This window comes from Rana temporaria, assembly GCF_905171775.1.
Source record: "Rana temporaria chromosome 9 unlocalized genomic scaffold, aRanTem1.1 chr9d, whole genome shotgun sequence".
Classification (NCBI taxonomy): Eukaryota; Metazoa; Chordata; class Amphibia; order Anura; family Ranidae; genus Rana; species Rana temporaria.
In genome coordinates this window covers 1,949-13,838 of record NW_024404480.1, presented here as the reverse complement: position 1 = coordinate 13,838, position 11,890 = coordinate 1,949, and the positions used below count along the sequence as shown (strand labels likewise).

Here is an 11,890-nt window from a genome sequence, read left to right as displayed (position 1 = left end):
ACTCGATGTCTGAGGGGATACCCGCGATCGTCTCACGGTGAGGAAGAACAGGGGAAATCCCGATGTAAACAAGGCATCTCCCCATTCTTCCTAGTGACAGGATCACTGCCGTGTCACACGTAGCCCATCCCCTCCTCCTACGGTTAGAACACAAACCTAGGAAACACTTAACCCCTTCAGCGCCCCCTAGTGGTTAACCCCTTAACTGCCAGTCACATTTATACAGTAATCAGAGCATTGTTATAGCACTGATCGCTGTGAAAATGACAATGGTCCCAAAAATGTGTCAAAAGTTTCTGTGTCCGCCGTAATGTCGCAGTACCAAAAAAAAAAAAGCTAATCGCCCCCATTACTAGTAAAAAAAAAAAAAGCAATAAAACTATCCCCTATTTTGTAAATGCTATACATTTTGCGCAAACCAATCGATAAACGCTTATTGCGTTTTTTTTACCAAAAATAGGTAGAATACGTATTGCCCTAAACTGAGAATTTTTTTTTTAATATATATTTTGGGGGATATTTATTATAGCAAAAAGTAAAACAATTGCTTTTTTTTCTAAATTGTCGCTCTATTTTTGTTTATAGCGCAAAAAAAAAAAAAAAAAATATATTAAATGATGAGGTTGTACGGTTCAACCCAACATGGGACCCCTGGATCAACTCTCACAGCTACATAATGAGATGGGATTTGCTCGGAGGGCCGGAGTGCACCTCCCCCTTCACTACCCTCTATTCTTCCCTCCGTTTCTCCTTCTTTCCTCTCTCCATCTGAATTTGCCTCCAATCAGGTAGGTCAGTAATTTCGCTCTCCTCCCGCTCTGAGACATACAATAAATATTGGCCAGACTTCAAATCAGTTTACTGGATCAGATCAGGCAGTGATTGCGATTGGCTGCCAGAGGTTACAGCATATCATTACCACTTACTGACTGGTTGCTAGAGGTTACAGAATATCATTACCACTTACTGACTGGTTGCTAGAGGTTACAGCATATCATTACCACTTACTGACTGGTTGCTAGAGGTTACAGAATATCATTACCACTTACTGACTGGTTGCTAGAGGTTACAGAATATCATTACCACTTACTGACTGGTTGCTAGAGGTTTACAGCACACATTACGGCTCACTGATTAGTTGCTAGAGGTTACAGCACATGATTTCTGCTGGTTGATTGGTTGCTAGAGATTACTGTACAGTAATAATGCTCACTGATTGGTTGCTAGAGGTTACAGCACATCATCTCCTCACTGCAGAGGAGCATGATATACATATGAATGCCGCCGGCCTCTGCTATTTACATATGAATGCTCCCGTTATTTACATGTAAAGGGTCTGCAGGTGAGTCATCTGTACACAACAATAGGGCAGAGCTGGGCAGCATTAGTAGCAGCACTTCACACCGAGATATCAGGACACGGCACAGGACTAAAACTTCAAGGGACGAGGGAATTGAATAGTCGGCAAGTATGAGGCAGCTGCTTTGGGCCCCACCACAGACAGGGCCCAGGGGCCCCTTTTGCCTCGTCTTAAAGACGGCCCTGCGCCTAAGCCGCGTCCTTTTCTGAAATTCCAATGTTAAGCTCCTCGGCGAGCATGCGTCGTAGGTGGCTGCATGGTGGGGTTTCCCAGTGCAACTCACCTTTCTTCTAATATTAGACATTTGTCACTGCCTGAGGATAATCCTTTGACCCCCATAAAGGAGGACAAGGGGCGATTAGGGGGGTCGCTCTTCATGCAAGCATGGAAAGGAAAAGGGGGGCAATGTACGAAGAAGTCCAGAACCCTCAGAATATTATTGCGCAAAGGGGACAGGGGGTACGAGATTATCTTGTGCAAAGGGCAAGACAGTACCCCAAAAAACTGAGGGGAGTGGGAAGGAAGGGGGCCCAGCGGCTGCCCTTTACTAGATCACTCACTTCTGGTTCCTGGACTGCAGAACACTCCCTATCCTCCTGTCCCTCTCCAACCCCTAACCCTACTGGACTGCAGAACACCCCCATTATCCACCATCCCTCCCCCTACTGGACTGCAGAACACCCCCATTATCCACCATCCCTCCCCCTACTGGACTGCAGAACACTCCATTATACTCAATCCATCTCCCTACTGGACTGCAGAACACCCCCATTATCCACCATCCCTCCCCCTACTGGACTGCAGAACACCCCATTATACTCAATCCATCTCCCTACTGGACTGCAGAACACCCCATTATCCTCCTGTCCCTCTCCAACCCCTAACCCTACTGGACTGCAGAACACCCCCATTATCCACCATCCCTCCCCCTACTGGACTGCAGAACACCTCATTATCCTCTATCCCCCATCCTACTGGACTATCCCCCATCCCTCACCCTACTGGACTATCCCCCATCCCTCACCCTACTGGACTGCAGAACACCCCCCCCCCCCATCCCTCTTTAACTCCCACCATACTGGATTGGAGAACACCCCATTATCCTCTATCCCTCACCCTACTGGACTATCCCCCATCCCTCACCCTAAGGGACTGCAGAACACTGCCTATCCTCCTATTCCTCTCCAACCCTTACTGGACTGCAAAACACCCCATTATCCTCTATCCCTCTCCAACCCCTACTGGACTATCCCCCATCCCTCACCCTACTGGACTGCAGAACACCCCATTATCCTCTATCCCTCACCCTACTGGACTATCCCTCACCCTACTGGACTGCAGAACACCCCATTATCCTCTATCCCTCACCCCTACTGGACTGCAGAACACCCCATTATCCTCTATCCCTCACCCCTACTGGACTGCAGAACACCCCATTATCCTCTATCCCTCACCCCTACTGGACTGCAGAACACCCCATTATCCTCTATCCCTCACCCTACTGGACTGGATAACCGTATTATAATAGAAGGGTAGGGGTGTTCTGTAGTCCAGTAGGGTGAGGGATGGGGAATACCACCTAACCTCTATGCCTTTCTAACCCTACTGGACTGCAGAACACCCCATTATACTCAATCCATCTCCCTACTGGACTGCAAAATACACCCTCCATCCCTCCCTCTGTAACCCTCAACTATACTGGACTGCAGAACCCCCCCCCATCCCTCTTTAACTCCCACCATACTGGATTGGAGAACACCCCATTATCCTCTATCCCTCACCCTACTGGACTATCCCCCATCCCTCACCCTACTGGACTATCCCCCATCCCTCACCCTACTGGACTATCCCCCATCCCTCACCCTACTGGACTATCCCCCATCCCTCACCCTAAGGGACTGCAGAACACTGCCTATCCTCCTATTCCTCTCCAACCCCTACTGGACTGCAGAACACCCCATTATCTTCTATCCCTCACCCTACTGGACTATCCCTCACCCTACTGGACTATCCCTCACCCTACTGGACTGCAGAACACCCCATTATACTCAATCCATCTCCCTACTGGACTGCAGAACACCCCATTATACTCAATCCATCTCCCTACTGGACTGCAGAACACCTCATTATCCTCTATCCCCCATCCTACTGGACTATCCCCCATCCCTCACCCTACTGGACTGCAGAACACCCCCCCCCCCATCCCTCTTTAACTCCCACCATACTGGATTGGAGAACACCCCATTATCCTCTATCCCTCACCCTACTGGACTATCCCCCATCCCTCACCCTAAGGGACTGCAGAACACTGCCTATCCTCCTATTCCTCTCCAACCCTTACTGGACTGCAAAACACCCCATTATCCTCTATCCCTCTCCAACCCCTACTGGACTATCCCCCATCCCTCACCCTACTGGACTGCAGAACACCCCATTATCTTCTATCCCTCACCCCTACTGGACTGCAGAACACCCCATTATCCTCTATCCCTCACCCCTACTGGACTGCAGAACACCCCATTATCCTCTATCCCTCACCCCTACTGGACTGCAGAACACCCCATTATCCTCTATCCCTCACCCTACTGGACTGCAGAACACTCCTATCCTGAAATTCTATATTAATACGGTTATCCTGCAGTCCAGTAGGGTGAGGGTTAGAGAGGGATGGGGGATAGGAATCCCTCATCCCTCCCCCTACTGGACTGGATAACCGTATTATAATTGAAGGGTAGGGGTGTTCTGCAGTCCAGTAGGGTGAGGGATAGAGGATAATGGGGTGTTCTGCAGTCCAGTAGGGGTGAGGGATAGAGGATAATGGGGTGTTCTGCAGTCCAGTAGGGGTGAGGGATGGGGAATACCACCTAACCTCTATGCCTTTCTAACCCTACTGGACTGCAGAACACCCCATTATACTCAATCCATCTCCCTACTGGACTGCAAAATACACCCTCCATCCCTCCCTCTGTAACCCTCAACTATACTGGACTGCAGAAGACCACCTACCCCCCCCCCCCCCATATGTACATAAACGGATGTCTTTCCCAGTAAAACAATGTAGCTGCCTTGCGTTCGAAGATCCCGCCCACACACAGAACATGTAGTGAAAGGGCTCTTGGGAGATGTAGTTCTGGGGAGAGTGCTCCTGTCACTAGGGGCGGAGCTCCATTCCGTTACAACCCTTGCCATGTCACAAAAAGTGAAATGCTACAAAAACAAATCTGAGACCGGGTCTGTGAGTGGGAGGGGCTTAGCGGGACATTCGGACAATACTTAGATTTACTCTACAAAGTATCTAAACATAAAAACTCTCTAAGGGTATTTATCTGCTGAGAAGCTGAACTCCGGGCACAAAATACTTACAAAGGATATAAATGTCGCGGCAAACAGATATTCGTAATGACATCATCACTGTGCTGTATATGGCAGAGCTGTGGGGGGGGGGGGGGAAGAGCCTCCACCCACTACAGGAGGGGGCGGAGACAAGACCAGTCACCGGGACAAGGAGAGAGAGCTGAGTTGTAGGAGTGGCCCTGCAGGCTCCACCCACTACAGAAGGGGGCGGAGACAAGACCAGTCACCCTGGACAAGGAGAGAGAGCAGAGCTGTGGGAGTGACCCAGCAGGCTCCACCCACTACAGGAGGGGGCAGAGACAAGACCAGTAACCCTGCACAAGGAGAGAGAGCAGAGCTGTGGGAGTGACCCAGCAGGCTCCACCCACTACAGGAGGTGGCGGAGACAAGACCAGTCACCCTAGACAAGGAGAGAGAGCTGAGGGAGTGGCCCAGCAGGCTCCACCCACTACAGAAGGGGGGTGGAGACAAGACCAGTCACCCTAGACAAGGAGAGAGAGCTGAGGGAGTGGCCCAGCAGGCTCCACCCACTACAGAAGGGGGGTGGAGACAAGACCAGTCACCCTGGACAAGGAGAGAGCAGAGCTGTGGGAGTGACCAAGCAGGCTCCACCCACTACATAGGGGGGCGGAGACAAGACCAGTCACCCTGGATAAGGAGACAGCTGAGCTGTAGGAGTGACCCAGCAGGCTCCACCCACTACAGGAGGGGGCGGAGACAAGACCAGTCACCCTAGACAAGGAGAGAGAGCAGCAGTGGGCGGTCTTTATTACAGGAAGAAGTCACGTGACCGATGGATTTATTATTCCGGAGCTCTGCCAGTGAAAACACAGAAAGTGGATGTTAAAAAGAAATTTATTAAAGAAAATTGTAGAAAACTTTTATGTCAAAAAGGGACCCCCCCCCCTCCCCCCCCTCCCCCCCCCCCATGTCTGTTTTCTTCACATTCCAATTTGGGGCACAAAAATTCCCATCCCCCCATAGATCACAAATGACGGGCAGTACATGGCGGCTGCAATACACTTCATTGATGGAGGATGACGGAGCGGCGGGTCGTTTCCTGCAGCAGACAGAATACACGTTGGATATGGAGGACACGCCTCCGGACACGCCCCTCAAAGGATCTCCGGCCCTCTCTGCACCTCCCCCATCGCCAGATTCCACCTATTAATACCTGATGCACATTTTACACACAATATACAGTCACACGTCATCCAATCAGATTTCACAGAAGGTTTGTACAGGACACTGGCGGCATTTAAAAAAAAATCAGCACAAGGGACCCACCTTCTAATCCTGTGTGTCCCTTATGCTGCTGGAAAACTGAAATCGCCCTCCTCTGATGCCCCGCCCCCCATCTTCCTGTGCAGCAGGGGATAATAGAGTCGGGGGGGGGGGGTCCAGTCACATGCACTGATCTACAGTACCCACCCTTTCCCTTCCGCCCCCTCCTCCACTCACAGAAGCCGTACTATGAATGAAGGAGGGGCAGATGATTGACAGGTCCATCTCCTCATTGATAGAAGCTATAGAATGATGGAGGGGGGTCAACAGAGCCGAGGGTCCCGTTAGATGCACTCAGAGTGCCCAACCTTTTCACCCCCTCCTCCACTCACAGAAGTTGTACTATAGCTTCTATGAATGAAAGAGGGGCAGATGATTGACAGGTCCGTCTTCTACGCTATAATACGGCAGCAGGGGCCGAGGGTCCGGGGTCCGGTCATATGCACTTATTAAGAGTGCCCGCCCTTTCCTCCCTTCCTAGAAGTCATACTATTCATGGAACGGGATCGATGAATGGAGGATGGGTGGATTAAAACCTCGGCCTCCTCCATTCACAGGAGCTATAGTATGAATGGAAGAAGGGGGACAGAAAGGGCGGGCACAGTTGGGCACTCTTGAGCAGTGGCGGCTGGTGCTTAATATATTGGGGGGGACGGCAAACTAACACCAAACCCCCAAAGTCCTAAGACTCCCTGGCCAATAAGGTCTCAGGACCCGCTTCCTGATTGGCCGGGGGAATTAGGAAGACAAAATGAATATAAATAAGAAGGGCGGCACCCCACATTTATATTAGAAGGGCGGCACCCTGCATATAAATTAGAAGGGCGGCGCCCCACATATAAATAAGAAGGGCGGCACCCCACATTTATATTAGAAGGGCGGCACCCTGCATATAAATTAGAAGGGCGGCACCCCACATATATATTAGAAGGGCGGCACCCTGCATATAAATTAGAAGGGCGGCACCCCACATATATATTAGAAGGGCGGCGCCCCACATATAAATTAGAAGGGCGGCACCCCACATATATATTAGAAGGGCGGCGCCCCACATATAAATTAGAAGGGCGGCACCCCACATATATATTAGAAGGGCGGCGCCCCACATATAAATAAGGGCGGCGCCCGCATATAATTAAGGGCGGCTCCCGCATATATATTAGAAGGGCGGCGCCCTGCATATGAAGTAGAAGGGCCGGGCCCCGCATATAAATAAGGGCGGCGCCCGCATATAATTAAGGGCGGCGCCCGCATATATATTAGAAGGGCGGCGCCCCACATATAAACCAGAAGGGCGGCGCCCCGCATATATATTAGAAGGGCGGCGCCCCGCATATATATTAGAAGGGTGGAGCCCCACATATAAACCAGAAGGGCGGCGCCCCACATATAAATTAGAAGGGCGGCGCTCCACATATGAATTAGAAGGGCGGCGCCCCACATATAAATTAGAGGGGCGGCGCCCCGTAGGGATGGACCACCCCTGCTCTTGAGTGCCCCTTGCAGTTCCACTATGCCTCACCGGAAGGCTACAGTAGCGGGGGTTGGGGGGCATTGGAGGAGGAATATTTCCAGCAGCACAAGGGACACATCAGATTAATAGGAATTTATGTCCCTTGTGCTGATATTTATAACTAAACTTCAACTTTCACATGGTTCACATTCACATAACACTTTGAAACCTCGAACACTAGGCACCATTTAAAAAAATAAATAAAGCAAATGCTTTTTTTTAGGGGATATTTAGGTGTCCGCCCACCCCCCCCCCTTCCATATCTCAGAGGACGAGGGGGCGGAGCCTGCAGAAGACGTTCAGCCGCTTCCACCAACATGCAAGGAGATCCGTGGCTCTGTCTGCTGCCAATCAAATGGTGGATGGGGGGTGTGATAAAACTACTGGGCACAACGTCATAGAGCCTTCCAAGTCAGCTGAGGAGAAGCAAACTGACCACGCTAGGACGGATCGGCTTCCGTTGCCTAGCGTGGTCAGAAACAAGGAAAGGGGTTGTTTTTTGAGGGGGACTGGCAGGATCACCGGGTAGTAGACATCACAGAGGGACGAAGGAAACGACTCTGCCTACAGGGCACAATGTCATAGAGCCTTCCAAGTCAGCTGAGGAGAAGCAAACTGACCACGCTAGGACGGATCTGCTTCCGTTGCCTAGCGTGGTCAGGAACAAAACAAGGAGGGGGGGGGTTGCTTTCTGAGGGAAGTAGACATCGCTTGGACATCACAGAGGGATGAAGGAAACGACTTTGCCCGGTTCCTATGCAGTGAAGACTCTTGGTGCTGATTGGTTGCGTGTGATCTCCTCCAATCCGCAGCGCCATTCCTGAACCAATCGATGGAACGAAAAAAACACACATCTAGTCCGAAGAGGTTCTGCGCAGCAGAAATATAATATAAAACAAAAAAGGACAAAAACATAAATGGGAGAAATCCTTGAAAGGCCCCCGAGGGCCTTGGCTACAATGCAGGGACATAATACAGCGAAGGGGCGCGGCCCACACAGGCGGCGGGGGGCGCGGCCCACACAGGCGGCGGGGGCGCGGCCCACACAGGCGGCGGGGGCGCGGGCCCACACAGGCGGCGGGGGCGCGGGCCCACACAGGCGGCGGCACACCCACAGACAGCGGGGGCACGGCCCACACAGGCGGCGGGGATGCGCCCACACAGACGGCGGGGGCACATGCCCACACAGACGGCGGGGGGCGCGGCCCACACAGGCGGCGGGGGCGCGGCCCACACAGGCGGCGGGGGCGCGGGCCCACACAGGCGGCGGCACACCCACAGACAGCGGGGGCACGGCCCACACAGGCGGCGGGGATGCGCCCACACAGACGGCGGGGGCACACGCCCACACAGACGGCGGGACATACGAACGCATTAAATAGTAAAGCGTTCAAAATTTCCCCAGCGCAGCTTTTCGTTATCTTCCGAAGGACCAGAATCGCACCGTCCAATCGGCGGCCTCAGAAAGCCCAATCCACGCTCCCATTACAAACTCATATATTTACTTTTCTTTTTTTGTTATTTTTCATTATTTTTTGTTTTTTTACAGCGGGACAAGGCAACAAGAAAAAAAAAAAAAAAAAAGAAATCGTCTTTTTAGCGGTGTCCGTACAAGTGCCTGAGATCAGGTTGCCATATAAATATTTTAGAAAACGACAATTTTATCATCATTTGGTTATCAAAATACTAAAAACTTTTGTCGCCGTTTAAAATCTTAAAAGGTCCACAAGACACACAAAAGCCCTTGCGCCCCGGGTTCTGTAGGGAGCTCCTGACATTCGGGGGCCCCGCCCATCCCCCTCCTCTTCTCTATGATATATATCGGAGTCTCTGGACCGAGCCGGGGGAGGGGGGGGCATCGCTGCGACCTTCAGAGGTCCCCCAATAACACTTCAGTGATGGAGAAAAGGATCCTCGATCTTTGTGTTCAGTCCCAGCGGGGAGCAGAAACCTTCACAGTCCAATCAGAATCGGCCAAACATATTGGAAGCTTGCTGTTGTGTTTGTGTGTCTGAAAAGGAAAAAAGAGAGGAAACCCTTCAGTGTGCGTGTGGGGGGGGGGGGGGGGGGGGAGGTTATAGCAAGGAAGACGGGACATTACCAGGTGTGGTGTCCTTTCCTCTGTACTCTTTGTATGATTGTACGTTCTCTGGTGTGGTGTCCTCCTCTGTACGAGCGTTCTGGATCACCAAAGAACGATTGTACAGAGGACGACACCACACCAGAGAACGTACAAAGAGTACAGAGGAAAGGATACAATGTCAGAGGACACAACCATACAATGTACAGTGCCTGGAAAAGTTATCATACCCCTCTATATACAGTGCCTGGAAAAAGTTATCATACCCCTCTATATACCGTGCCTTGAAAAAGTATTCATACCCCTTGAAATTCCCCACATGTTGTCATGTTACAAGCAAAAACATAAATGTATTTTATTGGGATTTTATGTGAGAGACACAACACAAAGTGTCACATAATTGTGAATGGGAAGAAAAACGATACAAATAAATATGTGAAAAGTTGTGTTCAGCCCCCTTTACTCTGATAACTAAAATCTAGTGGAGCCAATCGCCTTTAGAAGTCTCCTAATTAGTAAATAGATCCTACCTGTGTGTCATCTCAGTATAAAAACAGCTGTTCTGTGAGGCCCTCAGAGGTTTGTTAGAGAACCTTAGTGAACAAACAGCATCATGAAGGCCAAGGAACACACCAGACAGGTCAGGGATAAAGTTGTGGAGAAGTATAAAGCAGGGTTCGGTTATATAAAAATCTCCCAAGCTTTGAAGATCTCACGGAGCTTCTGTTCAATCCATCATCGTAAAATGGAAAGAGTATGGCACAACCGCAAACCTACCAAGACATGGCCGTCCACCTAAACTGACCGGGCCGGGCAAGGAGAGCATTCATCAGAGAAGCAGCCAAGAGGTCCCATGGTAACTCTGGAGGAGCTGCACAGCTCAGGGGGGAGGACACAAGAATACCACAAAGAAGAGAACTGCGCTACTTACTGGATAATTGCTGCTGTAGCTGTCGCACAAGAGCTGCTGTCTGCTGTTGCTGCTGAGTCTGCTGAAGGCCTTGTCTCTGAAACTGAAGATATAAAAGGGCTTAGGATATGGTAGAGACATCAGTGGATGAACTACAGGGGTACATCTCACACAGTGACATCAGGGGGCGGGGGGAGGAGAAGGAAGGGGCAGAGCCCACTGTCGTCGGGGAAAGGAGGAAGGGGCAGAGCCCACTGTCGTCGGGGAAAGGAGGAAGGGGCAGAGCCGACTGCCGTCGGGGAAAGGAGGAAGGGGCGGAAGGGGCAGAGCCCACTGTCGTCGGGGAAAGGAGGAAGGGGCAGAGCCCACTGTCGTCGGGGAAAGGAGGAAGGGGCAGAGCCGACTGCCGTCGGGGAAAGGAGGAAGGGGCGGAAGGGGCAGAGCCGACTGCCGTCGGGGAAAGGAGGAAGGGGCGGAAGGGGCAGAGCCCACTGCCGTCGGGGAAAGGAGGAAGGGGCAGAGCCCACTGCCGTCAGGGAGGGAAGGAAGGGGCAGAGCCCACTGCCGTCAGGGAGGGAAGGAAGGGGCAGAGCCCACTGCCGTCAGGGAGGGAAGGAAGGGGCAGAGCCCACTGCCGTCAGGGAGGGAAGGAAGGGGCAGAGCCCACTGCCGTCAGGGAGGGAAGGAAGGGGCAGAGCCCACTGCCGTCAGGGAGGGAAGGAAGGGGCAGAGCCGACGGCCGTCAGGGAGGGAAGGAAGGGGCAGAGCCCACTGCCGTCAGGGAAAGGAGGAAGGGGCAGAGCCGACGGTCGTCAGGGAAAGGAGGAAGGGGCAGAGCCGACGGTCGTCAGGGAAAGGAGGAAGGGGCAGAGCCGACGGTCGTCAGGGAAAGGAGGAAGGGGCAGAGCCGACGGTCGTCAGGGAAAGGAGGAAGGGGCAGAGCCGACGGTCGTCAGGGAAAGGAGGAAGGGGCAGAGCCGACGGTCGTCAGGGAAAGGAGGAAGGGGCAGAGCCGACGGTCGTCAGGGAAAGGAGGAAGGGGCAGAGCCGACGGTCGTCAGGGAAAGGAGGAAGGGGCAGAGCCGACGGTCGTCAGGGAGGGAAGGAAGGAAGGGGCAGAGCCGACTGTCGTCAGGGAGGGAAGGAAGGAAGGAAGGGGCAGAGCCGACTGTCGTCAGGGAGGGAGGGAAGGAAGGAAGGAAGGGGCAGAGCCGACTGTCGTCAGGGAGGGAAGGAAGGAAGGGGCAGAGCCCACTGTCAGGGAGGGAAGGAAGGAAGGGGCAGAGCCCACTGTCGTCAGGGAGGGAGGGAAGGAAGGGGCAGAGCCCACTGTCGTCAGGGAGGGAAGGAAGGGGCAGAGCCCACTGTCGTCAGGGAGGGAAGGAAGGA

The 11,890-nt window shown here is 52.4% G+C and overlaps 1 protein-coding gene across 1 annotated transcript; it reads right to left on the bottom strand.

The window, feature by feature from the left end:
• Positions 1 to 8,912: 8,912 nt before the first annotated feature.
• Positions 8,913 to 10,604, bottom strand: LOC120921917 (mediator of RNA polymerase II transcription subunit 12-like; the record flags this gene model as incomplete). The annotated part of the gene is given in 2 exon segments (XM_040334420.1): positions 8,913 to 9,522; positions 10,523 to 10,604. Coding segments are annotated over 2 exon segments (129 nt in total), but the record flags the coding sequence as incomplete, so codon positions are not given.
• Between the last annotated feature and the right edge of the window lie 1,286 nt (positions 10,605 to 11,890).